This window comes from Poecilia formosa, unplaced genomic scaffold, assembly GCF_000485575.1.
Source record: "Poecilia formosa unplaced genomic scaffold, Poecilia_formosa-5.1.2 Scaffold133, whole genome shotgun sequence".
In the NCBI taxonomy this organism is placed as follows: domain Eukaryota; kingdom Metazoa; phylum Chordata; class Actinopteri; order Cyprinodontiformes; family Poeciliidae; genus Poecilia; species Poecilia formosa.
The window spans coordinates 1,058,738-1,082,062 of record NW_006800072.1 but is presented as its reverse complement, the minus strand read 5'-3'; the positions used below and the strand labels follow the sequence as shown (position 1 = coordinate 1,082,062).

Here is a 23,325-nt window from a genome sequence, read left to right as displayed (position 1 = left end):
ATAAAATGCATAGTGGCTGAAATGTTTTCCTAATTTACACTTAACATTTTGACTTTATGTAGGAACTTTTAATTTGTAATACATTACTGTTTTCATAGAATATAAATATTATAGGATACAGGAGGAAGTTTCTCTTGATCCATCTTAAAATATGGAAAACTACAAGAGAAATTGCCATTGAAATAAAGCAGATGAGTGTTAATCTTCCTAAGTCAATGGATGCAAGAAAGGTAGATAGTTACCTTAACCTACCCATATCTGGTGTAAGATCAATCAGTGAAAAGTTTAGCACAATTACAACTTTGACAAACAAAGTTGGAGAAGTGTCCACAATTACCTTGCATCCACATACAGTAAGACTCACTGAAATCTTGAAAACATTGTTTTTGCACACATCTTTACCAAGGCTGCTAATCATTGTGGAATGTGCTTTGTAAATAACATTAGAAGCCTAATCCTAAAGCTTAGCTTTACTTTTCCAGAGCAAACAGAAACGTGGGGTTAGAGCACATAAAACACCATGAAATCCTCTCAAAGACAACAGCTTTTAAAAAACAAACAAAAAATAAGCTAATTTCTACAGAAAACATTTTTTTTTCTACTATACCACTGTCACAACGTTGACCTGTGTTTATAAAGGATTGAAGCAATGTCCCACACAGTTTTTGTAAAGGCTTAGCAACACTAACAAAGGATTTTTGGACACAGCAACCATGTGATTCAGCTTTTACATGTCCACTTTAATGCCCCTAAATCAGGTCAGAGTTAAGTGGTTCCTAAATCCAGTGTGGAAAGGAGCATGACGGAATATTTCCCAACACTGTTGACCTGCCTCCATTACAGAGCATTACCTTTGTTTTTTTTTTGTTTTTTTTTTGTTTTTTTTCATCCCACGCATGCCTTCCCACAGGATCACTAAATGCGGCATAGTCGTCAATCAGTGAAATTGCCCTGTGGGCTAAACTGGGGATTGAGGATGAAGCTAGCTTGATGGAGTTTTGTGATTAAAAAGAAAAAAAATGAAGCTTCTGATAAATCCAAACTCTGAAACAAGTCTATGCTGGTTTTACAAACCAGAGGAGGAGTTACAAATGTAAGTTGCTGAATTTACTGAAATTGTAAATATTGGAGTTCGTAAAAGTCCATCTGATGTGATGGATACTACAGGAAAATGTTTACCTCCATAAATTTGTGCTTCATAACATGCAACAATTAGGAAGCTTAATACAAGCTAACGTTAATCAAACTTTCACTGTGTGCTCACCTAGAGCCACCCTGGCTGCAGAGGCATCGTAGTTGATCCAGAAAGAGACCCAGGACAGAATGGTGATAAGTATAGAAGGCATGTATGTTTGCAAGATGAAATATCCAATATTCCTCTTTAGCTTGAAACTCAGGGAAAGACGTGGATAAGAACCTGGTCAGATGAGAAAAGAGGGCACTGATCAAAAAAATTATCTGAATACTATAACATATGTAGTTTTCATTTTTAAATTCTTTAGCTGGGAACTACTTTTTTAATACTAAATGCAGAAGCAAGCAGCTTCTCATTCCCTAAACATACCATGTGGCATCGTACTTTAAAGAATCACATCACATGGGACGACAACGCCAGAATTTGTCAGGGTCAGATCCTGAAAAATTGGTTCAGGGAGCATCGGCCATCATTTGGTCTGAATCAAGTGTTACAACACATTGTATGTGTTTATTTAAACAGTGCCACTGTTAAAAGTGTGCACAATAGTTCACGCACAATTCATGAACGTTGCGTTAAAATGTGCAGTAATCCAAGTATACTTTCGACCTGCCGTGGAAATGGGACGGTAATGGAAACTTTTTTTAAGAAACAATAAAAAACCACAAATAACCAAAAGTCACTTCAAGCTGAAAGAGCATTAAGTATCAAGCTCTGGCGGTGCTGTGGTGGTGCCGGGGTTAAACACAACCCACATGTGGAGGCCTGAGTCCTCGACGCAGCTGTCGCAGGTTTGATTGCCAGGCTGGTGACTTTTGCCACATGTCGTCCCCCATCTCTCATTACCCACTTACCTGTCAGATCACTATTAAATAAAGGCCATTAGAGCCAATAAAACCTTTTTTAAAAGTATCAAGCTCAATGTTTTTATTCATGATTTTAATCTTTTATTGTTTAAATCTGAGTGATGAAACTGAACCACATTTAGCCTCACACATTAATGTAACACACTTTAAAAAATTACTGGAAAACTCAGTCAGATGTAAATGGTACATTTGCTCAGTTTTTGTCACACGTAGATATAAAGTTAGCCCAGTATGAAAGTCATTCATACCGGCCTGAGAATGCACAATGACGGTCTGCATGGTGCATCCTGCACTTACAGAAAGGTTATTAAAAGGCTTTCAGATTTTTTAAAATTCTGCAAACAAAACAAACTCTGTCTCTGCATTCTTTTAATATCACTAAGTATTTACACAGTTCAATATCTACACCTCTACACTATTTTCAAAAAACCCATTGTCCTCAGTGAATGCTAAACTGCAAAGCAAATTCATAAATATGCTAAAAGTGGAAGATGACTTTATTGTATCTGATTTTTGTGTGTGTGTGTGTTTTCCATTATTGCTAAATAACTGATTATGTTGTGTTTTTCTTTATCTCCCAGCATGGTGCTGCAGCCAGAGGTATGTTGCATTTGCATGACTATTTCAATCCCAGACTTTACAGGAAGTTTCTTGACTTACCAAAGTTGTAACTAATAGCATAAACATTTACTTTTATGATGGTATATAATGTGACGTACGCACATGAAAATTACCTGTGGAGAAGACAACATTCTTGGAGATAAGTTTATGATCCACAATAGAGAACTGGGGCAGTTCGATCTTGTCCACCCCTGTCACAGCGTTATCTCCTCCTCGCCAGTAGAATTCAATGTCATCAGTGGTGTAACCATCTGGCACAGAGGACAAACATCGTTAAATGTTTTCATAAATATGACCCCCCTTTTACCTGTGCAGGTATTTAAATGACACTTTGGACTAAAACGTGAGCAACTTTTAACATTTTTATGTTAAGAGGACAATATTTGGTAATGGGGCCACTGACATTAGAGATGTTGCTGAAGGAATAAGACAAAATTAGCTTTCAGTGAAGGGAGTGAGAGAGACATAATTGAATAAAACTGATTTATTTATCTTATGAGGAGCAAATAACTTTGTACCAGGTATAAAAAAACATCAATTAAAATATGTTTCACATGGTAGAAAAATGTCAGTAGTTCATGAAGACAGTGCTTTACATGACCTATAAGAATTTTCTCAGTGCATCTGAACAGTTAGAAGAATAACAAAACCAATACTAAGTGCTACCTTGTGAGCAGTCCTATAATCGGTTTAAATTATTGCATTTACCAATATTTATTACATTTTTGTGAAGTCAGTGCTTGTCACTTTGGCAAAGTATGTGGTTTTAATGTCACACTAATATGCACAGTCATAATCACCTAATTTAGTCTGAAGCTGTTGTAATGTAGAGCTGGATAGAATTTTAAAAAGTGCTTCGTCATACCAAGATAGCATTCTGGGCTTAAAGCTCATGTTTAAGTGCTTTATATGATTAATCTTTAATTACTAATTGCTTGATCGTTTATTCTTTAAGGTTCTAGAGCTGATGGGGGACGGTGGACTTGTTTTTAACTACAGCAGTAGTTGTACTTATTTGTCTATGAACAAGTACAAATATTTATTTTATTGATTCAGTGTTTTTTCTTCACCCTTTCCCTTATAATTAAATACAAAAGTCATTAATAGAAGCCACACAAAATTGTCCGTAATTTGAAATGAGTCAAATAGACACATTAAGTCCATCTGTTGTTGCAGGGGTAAAACATTTGCACCGAGCAAAATAAATAAAATTGTTCATGATAACGTCAAATGGAATAACAATATGATACTAAAGCTATTTAACTGGGACTCTACCGAATCTGACTCCAGGCTCTTTTCTTTTTCAGAGTTATGAAATAATGTCACAGTTGATTCGCTTCAATAAGAGAAAAGGATTTTGGAGGAAGATAAAAAAAAAACAGATTTTGTTCTGCCTTAGGGTTAAAAATATTAAATAAAGCTTTTGCTATTATTTTTATTAACAACAACAACAGAAAAAAACATATATAATTTTTATTGAAAGGGCTGGCACATGTGATGTTGCATGGTGCAGGGAAGTCCTGTATGCAAATTCCAGTTTGGCCTCTTCCTACATGCGTTTCTGGGAAGTTCTTCCCATGCAAGCTTGGGTTCTCTTTGGGTCCTCCAGCCCAGCTTCCTCCCACAGTCCAGGAAAATGACTGCTAAGGTTAATTAGTCACTCTAGAGAGAACTATTCTTAGTTAACTAACTCAGTAAGCTAAGGTTACCTAATTAACTTTGTTAAATAACACTAGCTCCACTGCACTCCTGCATAGACAAATTAGTGTAAATACAAAAATAGATGCTGTTTTTTTAAACTAAATTTGGGGGCTTCACTAGAGCTGTTATCTCAGAGCTTTAAAATACGTCTCCTCAGACAGAAGACTGTCCCACAAAGCATTATCCAGGTAAATTGTACATAATCTGATCACATTAGTTAAATGTGTGGTTATAATCCCAGTTTTCATATTTTACCAAAGGACAATGCTTCAAAAACATAAAGCATTTCAAAACATTCCTGCTGACAACCTTGTCCTCATCCTCTGCAGTGAGCGAGGATGACCCAGTTCACTCCCAAATGCTCCTCAAATGAATTTCATTAAGTTTGAAGTGACTGTAATGTCATTCCTAGTCTAGTAATTAAAAATGATTTTGCAGTGTGCTGCAAACTGTTCATCACTGTGTCTGAACATGGAGGAATCATTCAAAGGTAGAAAAACAAAAATAAGCCACGTAACCTGAGTGTGAAAACCATTAACACCCCACAGGATGTCTGCAGTTTCTAGAAATAGTTTGAGCTCAACCAGCAGATGTGAAATGGAAAGGAAAGATGAATCCATCTATATGATGTGGATTGCTGGAGCAGATAATATGGCTGCTATTTTGAAGAAATGCTGTTAGAAAATATTAGTTTCTCTGTAAGTTTACAGAAGCTAAAGGAGAAATGAACAGTGATGTTCTTTTACCTCGTCTCTCCATGAGTTGTTTCTGTTGTAGCATGTATGAGAGCAAACACCGAGTCCTGAAGGTTTGTCTTTGTTGTGCTCTTTGTTTTTTTCAGCCACTGAAAAACATTTTAACCTGCTAATCAGTAGGAAACATATTTCTGTGTAACATCCATATAAAAGGCTCTAAGACGCAAAATTCTGCTTCTGAATGTGTTGAACTTACTGGGTTATTTTAACCCTATTTCATATCCAGCTGTTGGTATAATTTTGTTTTCCATTTACATTTCTCTGATTCAATAATTACAGTCATACTCAAACTGCATCAATGAGTAAATGTATATGACATTCCCACAGCTTGGATATGCCAAACGTCCTCAGGATGTAGAAATAAATTACTGGAATTTCAAACATTTACTTTTATTTTCCTAGAGTCTAAATACAAAGTGAGATCATCAGATTTTGTGGGCCTCTGTGAGGCTTTACTCAGCTTTGCTTTATTTTCTTTCAGCTTCACAATCAGTTTTTTTTAATAGTAGAAATAAATACATTACATGAATCATTTTTAATGATTGCCATGTAAGAATGTTATATTAACATTTAGTTAGCATAATAGTTTAACATTAAATTAACATTAAATATGTATTCTGGTACCAGGCTTTTTCCTTGTCAACAACAAAACATTGTTGAATATTAATGCTGAAGAACACAAGCATTTTGTAATTTGAATAGAAAAATAAATTAGTTATACAAATAAATTTCTGATAACGATAAACAGAAACGGTAAGAACAACGTTCCTGGGAGTTTATGTGACCAGTTACTAGTAGGTTGAAATAAATTAAAAATAGCATACAACCTTCACCACACCTCGCTGTGTGTTGAATGAGTTTATATATACAAAGTAAAAAAAATGGATTCAGATTTTTGCTTTGAACAATCAGAGAAGTAAAAATCTAAACAGAAAAAAATGAGTAAAAGATCTGAGTGCAAGCAAACTGTTCATGGTGTTATGTTTAACACAGCAGTTACAAAGGCAGTAATTAATGGTCATCCTGATGGATAAATGAAACAGTTAGTTATGTAACTGAACGTGTATAAAAAGAGAAAGAGAGAAAGTATCAAAGTAGGGCAACAGAAACAGTAAGAACCGAGAAAATGGAAATTTGGAATTTATTGGAGAGAGCAGGATGTAAATCAATCTTCCAACAAATGATTGAACACAGTGAAGGCAGTGTAACATATGAAACCTCACAGAATAGTTGATTTCCTTCAGATATTACTGCAGTGCGTTTCCCAAAGCCCCACTGCTGAGATTAAGCAAGTGGAGTGTGTGTGTGTGTGTGGGGGTGTGTGTGTGTGTGTGTGTGTGTGTGTTTTGATCTTTTTAGTCTTTCTTTTTTATCTTTGGGGGACATTGCCTTTTCATACAATGATCTGTCTTGACATTGCAGCAAAAGTGTGCAACAGCATCCATATTATTTAGCTAGAAAAAGATTCATCCTGACATGAACTTAGGTGTTAGATTCATTCTTGACACCCATTAAAACATTTTTGCAGCCAATTCACACCCTGAACATGGCCAACATAGTCCATAGGGACAACTTTGTTGCCCACACCTTGATCACCGCTGTGTAATGTTTCATTTGTAACCATTCAGTGTCTCTTTGTCTTCCTCTGAATTGCTTACTGACTGCCAAAGGCATGTTCAAATAAATAGCTGTAAGTTCATCCCACACAGCACACACTGTGATATGTGTAAATCTGATTTAAACAAAAATTAAGCACAAAGACCTTACCATGGTAAAATCATTTAGTTAAACACTGGAAGGGAAAAATAGTGAAGCTTAACCTAGTAACCAACACTCCAATGATTTGTTGGACACTTGCTGCTGGTGAATGCATGAATCAATAAACAGGTTGTAGAAGAGCTGAATGTTCACATTTTCAGGGAAGAACATTACATCAGAAGCTGACAACTGTACACACATTTTGAAGATATCCTATTTTTTATGTATATTTGTTTTTGCAGTCCCAGTCTTTCAAGTAGAGTCTCTAATTTCAAATTATTCAAAACAGATGATGACAAAAAACAGTGTGTAATTTTAAAAGCATGTTCATCCTCGATGAGCTTAGCCTTCAGTTCGTACCTGGAGTATCTCGCTTATGTGCATTAGCAATCCAGTCAGCAAAGGAGTCTGCATATTCCCAGCAAATTGCTTGGAACGTAATGGCAGTAGCTCTTAGGTTGCTCCCACTCATCACATATTTTATTGTCCTGCTTATGAGTGCAACAGGGAAAAAGCTCAATCTGGCTTAAACTCCAGGTCAGGTGACTCGGCTTTTCCCATAGGTTGTAATCTAATGTTGGTTAAACTAAAACTAGTTAAAAATCTATTGCACATTACTAGAATTAGTTCTAATTAACTCAATATATTACAGTAAGAGAACAATACTTGGCAGTAACATTACACAAACATGAGATTTTTAAGGCTTAGTTGAACTACGCTGTCATCCTGTATAATACCAGAATAAATCCTCCCAATCAGTGTCAAAGTTTATAGGCCTCATGAGGTTTGATTAAAATCTTTTGAGTTGTGACTTGAGAGCTTTGTTGCTAGTTAACAAACATGATTTTTTTTACTTACAACTCTCTATTTCCAGAGTGCAGTTTTGCTCGTCTAGTGGATACCTTCTTAGGTCCATCATACAAGCAGCTGTGGTTGTAATTCTGAAAAGTAAAACAAAAAAGAGAGAATAGACATAACTCATGAAGTTGAGACAACTGTAAATACCCTTCCATAAAGAAGAAGACGATAAATCGTTGGTGCCTTTTATGGTGAAATACACAAAATTGCAAAAGCATGTAAGAAGCTGCTTTCTAGAACCAAATAAAAACCATTTTCAATAAATGAAGTTGCAAAACAATCACACAATATTAACTGGGCATGAGTTTGGAGGTTAGACAGTTTTAGGAAATTGCCTTGTGATGCAGCCAGTAAAGGCCATATTTAAAAATCTGCCATGCGGTTTCTCAATAAAATTGCAATTTATGCTTATCTGATTTACATGCTCTTAGTTTTAACTCGTTCAGCCAAGAGTTGTATTTTGAACAACTTATGATTACAAGTGGTATTCAAATGAATATAATTTTTAAAAAACACATTACAGGTACATTCTTCTGAGCTCTGGTGGTGGTGGCAGGAACTCCACCAGGGATAAGAGCTGATCTCTCTGTCCCAGTTTACAGGATAATCCTGTGGGTCCTCTGTTTGCCCCCTTCTGAGATGTGAGCAACAGCGGGGATCAAACTCTGCAGGATAGCTGTAAGCCAGAAATATCAGTGATGGTGTTTTAGTCTGACAACTGCCTGCCGAAAAAATAAGATGGCTCAAGAACAATATAGGGCTGTGAAGATTATTTATTTGAAGTTCCATTTATAACAAGACGTTTAGTGATATGTGATAACATTTGGTTTGTGAATTGTCACGTGTCACTACATTTTTATGCCAGATAAAGAAAGCTTTTTTAAATATTTTTTTTATTAGTAACACAATTTTGTTGAATAAACTACAGCCACAATTCATAAGTACACTGTATCTAGTTACATATTTGTCTTGTCACCTAAAGGTTTTAAATAGTTTTTGATAAACATTGTATTGACAAAATCAATTGCTGATCTTGTAAATTGATCAAATTGGCAAAATGATCTGGTTAAAATAATGCAACAGCATTAAATAAAAACAAACTAATATCCCTAATAAAACATATTTCAGGACAGATATACAAGGTGGTTAAGAGAGAAAAATATAAAAACAATAATAAATGAATAAGTTCAAAGGAAAGAGCTCATATTTTAATATTCTGTTTCATATTACACTGTCTGGGATTTTTGACTCCTCCAGCTGCACAAGATAAGAAAGTTGTGTGTTTTGGAAGTTTAAATGGATTTTCTTTTTATTCCCATCTTGTCCCCTGACTTTATCAGCACTGGATTTGCTGGTAGGAATGGACTTCAAAGTTTTTGGCCGAGGAGTAATCTGCTGGTTACTTACAGACAACGTTATGATTTCTGTCTTAAGAGGAAGTCAGTGGTGTAGAACTCAGTACAATAGCCTCAGGCAGAGTTTGGGGAAAACCAACTGAATGTTTGAGTGAAGCATTGTTTCTTGCTGTGAATCTGAGAGTCGCTGGATGGTTAAAATGCCTCCCTACTATTATCTTCCTTTCAAGCTCGCTCTTTCAATTAAGTGGCACACAGCAACATTCCTCCCTTGATGCGGTCCTTCATGGCCTGGGAGTAGGTTAAAAAGAATTAGAATCTTATCAACGTTTCCACAGTCACATGCAGTGAACCAGATTAAGGATGAATCAAACCTACGGTTGATAATCTGTGACTATATATTTTAGAGGACAAAAAGTACATTTGAGTCCCAATACAAGATATGTAACATCAGATGCTTTTGAGAAAAGTGGGAATCAATTTAAAATATATTTATGTAAAAAAAAAATAATAATAATAAATGCAGTTATGTCACTGTTGGTTAAATCATTACTTTGCATTTATTTTTAATTGATCAAATTCTTCTTAGTATGAAAAGTAACAGGTAGGAGCAGTCGTTTGTTCCTACAGCAGTTTGGATCAGGTCAGGCGATTCATCTGATTGTTGGTGTTCGTAGTAACTGTTGGTTGACAACGACATACACTGCTGTACTCTTCCTATTATGTATTGATTTATATTTGATGTCTTTTTTGTGTGTTGTTTATTTTTTAACTTGATACTTTGTCTTTTAGTTTTCATACTTGCTGTAACATCAATTGACCTTTTGGAACATGAATAAATATGAATCTAATTGAATCTGATTCTGAATTCTTAGTTGGTTATAATTCTACAAAAAATGTTGAAAATGCTGTTCAGCTTTAACAAAATAGTAATAATTTCTTTTAAAGAATTTATTTTTAATGTTGATATATCCACATGAATCTCAAGTCTAAAGATATGTTTCAACTTTGATGCACTAAAAGTTTTTATATCTGCTTGGAAACATAAACCACTTAAAACCTAAATTATTTGTTTGAATAAAACTAATATGTTTACTCCCTGATTTAAGTATCTGTAGAAGATATCAATGATTTCAATTCTGTTATGGTTAAAGTCCACAAGAAATATGAACTGTGGATGAGTTTAAACTAAAATAACTGAATTACAATGTAGAATTTCAACCCATTTAAAACATTTAACACTCCAACGAATAAACTTTATCCAAACGTACATGGTAAATAAATTAGTCCCACTTCTCTACTGGTATTACTTTCTGGGGTATTTTTTTTTTTTATAATCTTTGTAGGTGTAGTGATAATGGAGAGAATAATATTGGTCCCACAAGATGACATTGGTGCCTGGAAAAGGTTTCTGCAGGTGGAACACTTATAAAGTAATTCATATTTTAAACTAAAAGATGCAATCCAAATCCATTTAGTCCTTTGGTTTAACCCGATGTAAATATTTGAAGCTTCTGTCAATCATAGTTAGTGGCTGACATTTAGTCAAATGCTGTTAGCTATGATTGTTGTTTAACTTTTTTACTGAGTACAAAAATATGTATATAAATTTACTAAATAGTTTTAAATTGAGTGTATGATAACTAGATTGTCAAATAGGTAAGTAATAATGTTACCAGTAATGTTATCAGTGTGTGATATTATCTTCGCTATGCAGATTCATGAATTGGTTATAATATGTGATTAAAGAAGTGAAAGGAAAGAACAAATCAGAAAGTGCAACACTTCGAAAGACTCTGAAATTGCTTTCCCTTTTTTTCTGCGTACTGAAATGTTCTTTTCATAGATGACATTTACTGTGTAGGATCTGAAGACTTCATTACCATGGCAATTCCATTCAAAAGCGCAGTATTTGCCGACTACCAGTGATGCATCATTTGATATTTAAGGTAATGACAGCATTCAGAGTGCAGTCAGCTCCCACTGCCAGCTGCTTCCCACCCACAGCCTATCATGAAAACATAAGGGTGGTGGATCTTAGGGGAAAATATTGCTGTTTGACATTTTTACTGAAAATGCCTAATTAGTTGATCTCTGATTATTGCATTTTTAAATCCTTAATAGTCAATAAAGCTGTGCAGTTTAGATGTCTTGCTGTTGCCTCTGCATGTGCCTCGTTTTGCTATGATAAAGCTTGATAAACAGCTCAGCAAGTGACTTTATGTAATCCTACACCCAATGTGTCTATTCAGGAAAAACATCATGTTCAGAAACACAAGGCATACACTTTGTAACACACACATGCAGACTACTTCCAGGTTGGACCTCTTTTTGCTTTCAGAACTATTTTCCTTGTGGGGATGCTGCTAATACAGATTGAATGATTTTAATCTTGTAATAAAATCACTACAAACATGTTAGTCCCATTTAGAATTATGAAGTTCCTTGGTGTGTTAATGATGAATCCTGGTATTTTTGTATTTTTGATGCATGACAGTTGACAGTTTTTCTGTGTTTGTTGAATAACGGATAACTGAACACAAGGTGCCACTGAATTATATCAACATGGATGAGATTTCCCCTTTATTCCAACATTTCTATATAAATCCGACTTGTTGTCCAGTGAGGCTTATAGCCTATATGTTTTTTCCTCTTCATGTCACGTTTTTTTGACTACTGCCACTTATACTCAGACTTTCAGAAAAGCACCATCACTTTTATCTTCGGTTGCCCGTGTTTTATGCACAGTTTTCGTACTTAACTTATTCACTTTTCAATCATGTGACTGTCCTTGGCTTCCTTGCACTAATGTTCTTTCCTTTGTTTTTTCTTTTTCTTTTTTAGCATCTTCCCAACTTTCAGACATTGGAATTAATATAACCATTGTGAGCTACAAGTTAGAACATACTGAAAAGGAAGAGTTATAAAAATGATTAAATATGCCCTTTAATGCCACAGTCTGCCACTGCTGCCAGCATCCATCTCCTTAAACAACTTTTAATGAAAGCAGAAAAGAGGGAAGGGATTCCTTAGCGCTGTGGTTAAGCATTTCCTCACATTTAGAGGAAATACACCACAATACAACATGTTATTAAGTGATGGTGCTTCCAGCTTGACGAACTGAAAAAAAGTTGAAAGTCAAACCTCTGAAAACAGAAATGGTTTGAAAACTTTAACTTCAACCAATAATGAAGAAAAGGATTGTTGCTTTCCACTGTGGGATACATGCAAAGTCACTGAACAGTTTAAATCAAAGCTGTTTACTGGAACAGATAGTTTTATTCTGTCAGCCGTTGTAGTGTAAAGGGACTTCAGAAAAAAATTAAATCTACAAGCCAGTTACAGTATGCTGAAAACAACAAAATGGAGCGTGAGAACAGAACTAAGATGAGATGAAGACCAGATAGAGCAAGTGACAATTAAAAAAAAAAAAATGCTACAACTCCTTAATATCCTTTAAATGTTCAACCACAGAGGCTATGATAGAATGGCTCCTTTTAAAATTAAGTTAATTTACCATATACACAATCTTTGAATAAACTATTCATCATTCAGCCATTGTGGAATCACCCATCAACTATCAGCCAATCAGAGGAGACGTTGGTGTCTTTTTCAGCCATTGTAGGTACAAGCTCCTTTACTTGAATTCTATGTACTACGTATTCGACATTTTAGAGAAATTGTAGTGAGCAGTTTTACAGAAGAGCTATGGATTCAACTCATTTGAATGATGCATGTTTTTAACGAACTGTCTTGCTGTGAGAGCTTTGGTTCAAGGAGCCCGCTGCACATTGTCCAAGATCCCCTGGACCCCCATCAAAACACTACCAACTATGAAGAAGACTACTTTCGGTTGTCATCTTAATGGTTTGCTCCAGTGATGTTGATCACATGACTCATTTGACGCGAAGGAACTGTTTCCATTACAGTTCTATGAAATACGTCTATTTTGATTTGACTGAAAAACCACTTCATCCAAGTGGAAGAACTTTTATTTCTAACATTGAGTTATTTCAAAACTGATGTGTTACCATGAAGCAAATTTATTTTCATTATTTTCCCATAATTGCATAATAAATTGTGCAATTCTATAGTTAATGGAAATTCAGCTGGTGTTCCTCACCAGGGCCCCCTCTGGAGCCTGACCAGGACATGGGGCCCGCTGGCAAGCACCTCATGGACCCATGGAGCCCAGCCAAGCACAGGCCAAAGAGGAAACCCGAGTGTTGATCCAAACCCTAATCAGTGAAATTGTTTTTCCTAAAATGTCTGTCTTTAACATCCTCTCAATGTAGGATGTCTTTAATATGGGGCAACATGGTGAGAGACATGCTACATACAGGGGGAGAAAACTTCAGTCGGACCCACATTTTCTTTGGTTTCTCCTCAAAAGAGTTAAACTTTTAGGTTTTAGACTGTAACTTTAATAAGTAGTCTCCATTGTAAAACATCTTGTTAAATAAAACAAAACAAAAAAAACAATAATTGCAAGAAAACAGAATCAAGACATTTTAAAATATGCATAATTAAGCTGCATTGTAACAGTGACTATAATAAAAGCATCTATATTTGCTGAATTTCAAAGTGATAGAACTGAGCAGATGATTATCCTGCAAACTGGTCAGTGATGCTAATCCCTGGTGTACATTAAAGAGAGAAGGTTTTCAATTTGAAATTTAAGGTCCTTTAAGTCTTTTCTAAACCCATAACCTAACATAAAAGTAATTTATTATGAATATCTTTGCTCTGAAAAAAGACAAGATACATTGTATTTCCATAATTTGCCTCTGAGTGTAGATTTACTGCTATAGTGAAGGTGAGAAATTAATTTGGTTTAAATTTTATGTTCTAACTTCCTGAAAGCACCCATTATTATTTACTTTATTTGTGCTTTAAAGACAAACATGAAATCCAACCCAGATGTCTTCTAATGTAGTTGTAAATACTATTTCAAGAGATTAAAATCTGACCTTAGGCCGTACAATACGGTGCCATCCGGATGCAGTCGGATCATTCGATTTTTCACTGTGACACCATGAACAAACGACTTCTTGTCATTGAGGAAGTAGGTATCGGGGACCCAGAGCTGGTCAGCCACCCGGTTATCTAAGGTCAGATTGAGGGGGATCTCTGAGTAGGACAGCCGCTTGTCTCTCCAGGCCTGCTGGAAGTACATTGTCAATGTGTAGTCCTGTGAGTCCACACAGAAGGGCAAAGGAGGACAGAGAAACAGAAAAAACGATAGAGATAAGCTGTCAAATTGGCAAAGACATACAAAAGAGATGAGCAAGAGAGGAAATGGTTATTTCACAAAGCAAGCATTTTACAAAAATGTGCTCTTGTACTTTATTTTCCTGGCATGAACTAAGTTTAGATAAGACTGGATTTTAATATTGAATGAAATTCAGACTCAAGCAAATGGAGGAGTAGGAGCTGTGCTGGGCAAAGAAGGGCCCAGTACACAACAGAAACTTCAGTAGATGATTGAAGTAAGTGAGAAGCACCAGTGGTCTGGATTGCAGCAACTCTGTTTCTTACAATGAGATAAAAATCCATATTTGCTGTATTGCTTAAAAAACTCTGGGTCATAAATTACTGAAGGTGATCCATGTTTCCTGGCATCAGAAAAAATTACAATAAAATCAAAGCTTCAGCTGTTCAGAAGGACATCGGTTCTGTTGATTCAACCAGTTGTGCATATTCTCATTTTTCTAGCTATATGTGAACATCCTGATTGGTATTTCCCTAACAGGAAGAGCAGCAGTTTCTCATGCTTACAAGATCAAACTGTTTGGTTAGAGTTTTAGATACCTCTTCTGCTCCCAGTTGCAAATTACAGGCAGATTTTCTTTGCAGCAACATCAAAAGGTGTTCACTGTAGGAGCTACAGTGAATAATGTGAGCCTCAAGCAAATGAATGAATTTCAAAGGGATGTTTTAGATATCAGAATTCTCTCAAGACATGTAACACTAAAGTATTATAAGTTTTATGTGACTGCTTGCAAACACAACCAGTTATTTTTGTACCTACTTCGAAACACCAAAATACGTATTTAAACGGTAGTTTATGCATGATGGGCATTATTAGAAAGTGATCTCTGAATAAAATCCCTTCACTGGCTCTGAGGTGCACTGACTCAGCTGTAAAATACTCTATTTACATTTTACTTACTTTTACAGTAAATTAATAAATTCTGGCGAACTTTTATCACCAAATACTGAAATTAAGAACCAAGAACAATAGTTATATAATGAATGATAAAGATTTTAATGAATTGTGGACAGAATATAAACTTGGAAAATAAAAAGTTGAGATTAAAACTGTGAGTGATTTTGTTTGTGTAAAGCTTCTATAGTCAGACTTTTGTCAGATTCTTAATATATGCATTTCCATTTATTGATTAAGCTATTGTCATTGAAACTCAGAATTAGAGAAGCACAAAGTGCCACTGCAACATAGACATCTTTCTGTTGTTGTACCTCAAATTAAGGTTATAAACCACATAAGATTAAAGTAATAGGCATTTGGATAGAAAGTATTAACATCCTTGCAGTCAAGTATCTGTTTGCTCTGTTAATATCCAGCAGTTTTATAAAACATCTTATATTTAAGCACACATATTCTCAATACTTGTGAATATAAACTTTCTCACACACAAGCATACAGTCCTACTGAACCATGTATTGTAAGTTAATTATCTATAAAGAAATAGAAGCAGTTTAACAGATTACAAAAGAATTCCTGAATAGTAAATCTGGGACATGTCAGAAACAAACCCAGGAGTGAGATTCTCCTGAAACAGAATAAAGCAAGAAGCCTACAGATCATCCATAAAAACTAGGTTAAATAAAATAGCTGTTTCAGGGAACTTTTCGTCATGACAGGCTCATCCACTTCCCCACAAAGGGGCTGAACATGCATTTTTGAATACACCCATTGGCTATGGATCTGACATCCACCAGCACCTTGGGATGTTGATTAGGGCGAGTCAGGGAAATGGGAGCAGCCTTCCTCATGCTTGACTTAAATAGGTTCTGTCATGTTATTGTTATTTGTAGCATATTTTGCTACTGGCTGACAGCCATGTTTGAGAGCAGAGTTTTATTTAAAGACATTAGTGGGAGCAGTAGCATGCGACACCATAATTGGTCTAGGAAGAAAATCCTGATTTGAGCAGATCAGAGTTAAAACTCAGCATGGTACTTTTCAATTATTTACATTGGAGGGCATCTGTGAAATAAGTTTGAGAAAGAAACGGATTAAAGAGAAAAAGAGGGGCGCTATATACAGAAATAATTTGCTCCAACCCGAAGGCAAAATGCATCAAAATGTAGGAAGGTTGAAGATAACTGAATAACATCTTTATTGTAATTTGTTTTTAACTTTGAAGAAAGTTTACATCAATTGCAAATTGATGTTTGCAATTTGGGTTGCACAAGCCCGTCTCTGACTGCATGTGCTGCCGGCTCTGCTCTTTGGTCCCAGGTTGGTGATTATGTAACAGCTCACACTACTTTCCAGCATGCTGAGCACCACAGCGTGTGCAGCGAAGATATGCTTGTTGCCATGCCATCCTCTAAAACTACCTACTTTACAGACATTAAAACATATCGCCAGTCTTTAGCACTTACTTTGACGTGCAAAACTGTAGAGATGCCTGTCTTACATATGCATAATGAAGCTTTTATGTCAGGCTATCAGTACAGAATCAAGAAATGAGACATACACAGTCAACTAAATGAAACACACTATATCTGCACTGTGGCTACTGTGCCAGCATTGAGGTTTTACTTTGAACATCCAGCTCCTGTGTCTTTAGTGTTTTCTCTCTGTGGGAAACTGGAAAAAAAATGAGGCTCCACATCTCCAACAAAACTGCAATGGTGGAGTGTGTGTTGGAGCTAGGGGTTGTCATAAAAACTGTCATAATGAGCATCAGTACATAAACTATGGAGATGTGAAATGAGATCGTAGGAGAGGAATGGAAAAAGAGGCAGTGATTATGAAATAAAGATGTTGAATTTATGAAAGCAGCTCCCCAGCTACAAAGGAAGACAATGTGCCATCAAGACTGTTACAGAATTCATTATCAAAATTTAATAATACCCAGTTCCCATTGCCTGCAGAGGTAATAGGTTCCCTAATTAAGATAACTTCTTACCAAACTGTTTATAATTAAACTTGTTAAATGTAACCAATTTTATTTTATTGTATGGACCATCTTATGCCAATGGGCTCAGAAACCATAGTAAGTGAAGGTCTAGGAAGAACTAAATATGTAACTCTGACAGTCTGATTTTAAGACCTGATCCATGTTTTAATGCAAACCACTTGGAAGTATGCCACAAGGTGTTTTTAGGTTTTATTTTACTTACCTCACTTTATTAAAAACATGCAGGTCCAAAAGAAAGAAGAGGAAAAACACTGTCAATTTACATAAAAGTCATGAAGCTACGGGCATTATTAGAACAGAACATATTAGAATATAGCCTTACTCAGTTTAATGAAGTTTACTGAGTTTATTTTTCTGATTGTGCTCTGTAGCAGGAGCGCAGTGGGAACAGTGGGTGTCATGCAATGGGAAGGTTGTAAGTTTCATTCCAGTGCTTTGAGGGTTAACATGCATTTGATATTTGACATTCTGCAAACCTTGGTTGCAATGAGTGGCTGTTTGAGCTACTTTTGCCTTATTTTAAACCAGTCTGAGCCCATTACCCTGACCTCTGAAATCAACAAGGATTTTTATCTTTTTTTGTATTCAATACACCTGCCACCCACAGGAAATTATATCCAAAAACGTTTTACAATCATGTTACACTGCGATAATTACTGTAAAGTATCAACAAAAAGAAGACCACCAACTGCTACAGGTCAGCAATGAAAGGACAATGAAGTAGAGATGGCAATGCAAGTCATTTAAAATTCTTTTACCAAAAGATGTGTAACAATGGAGATAAATCCACTTCAGATACCGATGCAGGTGGACCAGAACTTAGATCCACTGCTAGTATAAAACTTTGACTCATTTTCAGTGCAGCACTAAGATCTAAGAGCAGTTTATGAGAATGTATTAGATTAGGAATCAGAATGCTTTCAATTTTGAAGGAAGGCTTGAGGTCATAATGACCAGCACTGAAAACAAATAATTTCCAGTGACATGTGGTAATTTTCATAAGTTTCCCAGAACAGGATGTGCAAATCCCTAATCCAAAATATGAGCTAATATTGGATTTATCAGATAGATATTATGTACTATATCTACAGCTTTTAACATGTTCTAATCAATTCCATACAACTGAAAAATATATTAGCAACCAGGTCAAATTAGATTTTTCAAAACTGGAAAGTTTTCTTTGATTGACCTTTTTTTTCTGAATCATTTGAAAATTGTGTATCTTTATTTTCATATAAAGTCCATGAACCTATTGTTCCCTAAAAATCTGTGATTGTAAATATTTTTTTAAAGTGACTAAAAGTGGACATCATGGTTATACATCCTTACATTTCACCTTAAATCTTGTTTTCTGTGAAAGATGTGGGAAAGTATGGCAAGTTTGCTTAAAGGGATGGAAGGTGCAGAGGCTTAGCTGGGGGTATATGAAAGACATTTCAAAGCTCAGTGGAGCAGTGATGCAAATTGCTTTTATTCTCTGGTTCTGAATGCAGAACCAGCAGTGACATTCCTGTGCACACCGTCTTCTTTCGCTGTCCTATTCTGTTCTGTGCTCTAGCTATACATTGTTTTTTTCTTTTCCAGTTGTTTTTCTCCTCTAGATTTTGTTTCTGTTCTTTGAATATAGGTGTAAAAATGCAGAGCTGAGATTAAAAACACAATAATAAATAATATATTAAACAGAAAAATGACAGAAGACATGAAGGTGAGGAAACAATCAGATAGTGACACTTGGACATTTATTCATTTTTCTAAAAACCTACAACATCAATGGCAAACAAATACAAAAATCAAATGATTAGTTTTGAAATCCAAAATGGTGGAACATAATATAAATCTCTCTACACTGAAACAGTTCTTAAAATTGTGAAAGCATAAGAAGAAAATTCAAATAAAATTTTAATCAAAATATATTTAGGCTACGTTAAAACTTAATACGTTTAAACAAAATCTGATTAAAAGGCAATATTTCTTGCCCATCATCTCAGGAAGTGAAATACTCATTTCATACAGACACATAACACAAAGAGTGAAATATTTCAAGCTTTTATTTTTTTTGCGAGTTTAATGAGTTTGGATTATGGATACAAACGACACAGTTGACCAACACGCTATTGCACAGCAGTCCATTAACATTTACAGGAATGAAAGGATTGGAATATATCATTACCTGTTGGTGTTTCTAGATAATGAATTTCACTTCGAGATCACTAGCAAGAAATATTCCACTTTTATGTAATGTTCCAATTTTCAAGATGTACCTGTAATCTTAACATTTTGTACACATGCCATATTCAAATTCTTCTGAAAATAAAAGTTTTCTTTTCTTTCCACCAAGAACGCTCAATGAAAAGCTGAAAATCTAACACAATCATCAAAGATAAATAATAATCACTGCAATAAAACATTTTTTTAAGTCAGAGAGGTTCAAAAAATTCAAGCTGTTCACTAATAATAGTAGATGCCAGTTCATCATGGTTTATTGGGACAGCTTAGTTTTTACAGTAATGACAGGGTGTTTTGATGTAAGTGGTCATTGAATTTCATGACTTTCTGTTCATGGTTTTGGGGGGCTGCTTCCTATTATCAGTGGTCAGTGGGCAGGAATTGGAGTGAACTCTGCGCTGATCCCACAATCCATCAAGGCTGCCACAGAGAGACTTTAGACATGTAACGTTCACAAAAACAACCACATCAAAGGTTCACCAGTCTCCAATTACCAAAGCATCTTTGATTTTTGGACTGTGTATTGAAACCTGGATAAAAGTGTAGACAGAGGAAAAGCCTGCAAACTAAACACAGAAAGTTTTAGTTTGCATGTTAGTTTATTCCACCGCAGGCAAGATCTGAGCTACGACACAATTAATTTAAATTTTGGTCAGCAGTAGAAAAAGTGTTGGCTTCCTATGTGTGCCTAAAAATTAAGGTCCTAAGAGGATATTACTTTGACCAAAGCTTTTAGACTACATATGTTATTTATATTTTTCCTCTGAAATCCATTTCCTTATTTTACGGCTTGTTCAAAACAAGATAATGTATTTCAGCACAAAGAAAGCATGGACTCTTGTTTGTTTACTTGTACTTTGTCTAACCTCTTTTTCCATTACATGAATGCTGTCATGCTTTTTCAGTGTCCCTTCCATCTTTCAGTACACATCCCATTTTCCCTCCATACTCTTTTATCATTTACTTGGGCCTGGACATGGCTTTCAACTCACTGAAGGTGAATCAAATTTAGAAAACGACCCTCTCTCCCGTCCCTATCCTTTAGTTCTCCCAAAGTAGAAGTTCACAGCTTTGCCAGTTGGCAGTCGTGCAGCTAAACTGACTACATAGAATTTATTAGAGTTGATTGGAGCATCTGCAGGCTTTTTCCGTCTCTGGAGATGAGTTGAGTGGAGTGGCAATTCAGATCGGGAGGTCATGGACTGGTGGTGGTGGGGGGCTACACAGCAGAGCAGAAGGCAGATTATTAGGGTGCATTTGAATAGCACTGGAAGACGGGGGAGAGCTTGTAGGAATTTTCAATTTCAGCTGTCATTCCCATGAAACCGGAGGTTAGCTGCAGAAATGAGGGTTAAAAATTGAATACGTTTTAGGAGGAGTATGTCCCTATTCCTGCTTCTGATGGAATAAATTGTATGTGTGTTTTAGTGTAGAGGTGGATGAGAGGAGTAGATTAATGACTTCATTGGCTTTTGGGAAACTGCACTTGAACCTTTTCAGATTTTGTCACATTCAAACCACAAACTTCATACAATTTTGTGATTTTATGGGAAACCAGAATCCACAGTTAGGATGGATAGTATGATGTGTGATGCAGAATTAGTTTTAAATTGAATATATTAAACATTACTTTCAACAACAGCTGTTGCAGTGATTTGTTGATTCCATGTCCTTTTTCTTCTTTGCAGCTCTTCCACAGTTCTTGTGGGTCTCTTGGCTGCAAATCTTCTCTTTGCAAAGCCAGTTTGTTTAGGTGGACAACAGCATATTGGTAGGTGTACAGTTTTAGTTTCCACTTTCAGATAAAGGGTATTTAAAGATTGTGACATAGTTTTATAACCAAACTCAGCATTAAACTTCTACAAACCTTCAACTTTGACCTGCCATGCTTGTTACTTGGTCTTTATAAGTGTCAGCATGCAGAATGTGTTCTCTAAGAAATCACTGAGGCTTTCACAGAGCAGCTGAGAAATGAGTGAGATTAAACACAGAAAATTACAATTCTTAACAAAGTGACTTTTGAAGGCAATTAATTGTTCTGTTTTTCTTATCTGGTTCTAGATGTAAAGGCAACCTACATTGTTCAGATTTCCCCTTTTATTTAAATAAAACCATGTATGATTTTTCTTAATGTGCTACTTCATTTTGGCCTATCACTTCAGCACTGCAAGCTAATGGTGTAATATGACACTATATAAAGAGGTGTCAAATAAAATAAATTATTTTCTTTCTGACACTGCTTAAAGAGCACGTAGTTGAGACGGTTTGGTGTCAGAAAACATCCCATTGAAATGATGCCACAAATAAAGCATTATAGAAGTCTGGAGAGATCAGGGGAAAAGTTTTACTGTCTAATTCCAAAAAGCACATATAAGGTGAAAATGCAAACAGTCTTCGTTCATCTAAAATGTGAAAACATCTTCAGACAGATCAAAAAACTTTTTATCAAGAACCAATTCATGAATGGATCTGAGTGAACTTCTTTGTTTTTTGTCAAAGTCCAGAGTTCTGGACTACAGGTTTGATGGCTTGTATGCACTATTCCCTTGAGTAAGAACACCCTTGAAGAGGCAACATTTCCCCCCAGTAGGAGTGACCAATACCAGACACAGGGGGTCTTTGGGGGCATCAAGCCTGTTGTCTGTTGGCAGGAGAGCCGGTGTGTTTGGAGGTGACATACAAATGTAGCAAAATTTAAAAAAAAAGCCTTTTTAGATTGATTCATTGTTTCCCTATCTGCAAAATCACAAAATCATAGATAATTGAGGAACAAGAAAGACCAGCAAATTCATTAACACTTAAACTTTTTTTTTTGTATTTCACTTTTTCAACATCATCAGCAATTAACAATCACTGATGATGATGGGAGGCTGGGCAGACCATCCAGCACACTGCAACACATGAACACACAGAGCTAACAACCATGCCCTCTAACCCCGACAAGCACTCACTTTGAAGAAATGCAATATTATTAACCCATTTGTTGAGATGGTTATGAAAGTTAAACAAAACTAATAACACTCAAAAAACCAGGAAGGATGCAAGATAACATGTTAGATTCTTCCACTGGACTAAATAGAGATGCACTAGTATAACTGCTAAACTTATTCTTAGTTTGAACTCCAGATCAGAGGTTGGTAATTTATTATCTTCAGCCATGATGTCTTGAGTATCTACAAAGTTTCTTTGTTGCAATTAATCTGGTTTAAATGGTGGTTCTCTTCAGCCTTTCTCCAGGTTTGCTGGAGTCTAAAGATGGATTTATTGGATATAGATGTGCTAAAGCAGGGAAACATTGGTTTACCTGCTCAATTTAACCATGGAACTATTTGCCATCTTTCCCTATTTGTGCTATTATAAGAGACAGTGAACAATGAGAGTTTTTGTTTGTCTGATTTTGCTCTATGAAAATGTAAAAAAAATTGTTAGATTGTTCTATAAAACACTAAAGGCGTGGTGGAAAAAGGCACCTAAAGCAAACTATGCCCTCTGCCTCTCAATACTAACACTTTATCATTCTCAGTGTAATTTTCAGCTGCTGTGAAGACCAATCCACACCTGCCATTTCTCCAGCTCAGACATCAACTGTGTGAATTCTGATCATCACAGTTAAAGCTGAAACTAGAACTGCAGTCCACTAACAGTGAAGGGTTTTTACAAACTGTGAAAATCTGTGTTGTTGCCAGACAAACGCCAAATTACAGAACCCACAAACTGTCCAATTATAAGACTGCAACAACAGCGCTGCTGGAATCATGTGAAAGGCTCTGTTCAAATAAAAACACACACACACACACACACACACACACACACACA

The 23,325-nt window shown here is 35.7% G+C and overlaps 1 protein-coding gene and 1 long non-coding RNA gene across 2 annotated transcripts in view; one reads left to right on the top strand and one right to left on the bottom strand.

Annotated features, from left to right (window-relative positions):
* The window catches only part of gabrb2b (gamma-aminobutyric acid type A receptor subunit beta2b), a 41,307-nt gene that overhangs the window by 6,081 nt on the left and 11,901 nt on the right, over positions 1–23,325 (bottom strand). Inside the window, exons 4-7 of the mRNA XM_007562048.2 lie at positions 14,080–14,300; positions 7,755–7,837; positions 2,796–2,933; positions 1,265–1,417 (exon numbers count right to left, since the gene is read on the bottom strand). Of these exons, the coding sequence (XP_007562110.1) occupies positions 1,265–1,417; positions 2,796–2,933; positions 7,755–7,837; positions 14,080–14,300 (595 nt within the window). The remainder of the gene's footprint in view (positions 1–1,264; positions 1,418–2,795; positions 2,934–7,754; positions 7,838–14,079; positions 14,301–23,325) is intronic.
* Positions 20,736–23,325, top strand: part of LOC103144882 (uncharacterized) — a 2,846-nt gene continuing 256 nt past the window's right edge. Inside the window, exons 1-2 of the long non-coding RNA XR_001663330.1 lie at positions 20,736–21,280; positions 23,033–23,325. The exon at positions 23,033–23,325 is cut by the window's right edge and continues 256 nt beyond it. This is a non-coding gene — a long non-coding RNA (uncharacterized LOC103144882). The remainder of the gene's footprint in view (positions 21,281–23,032) is intronic.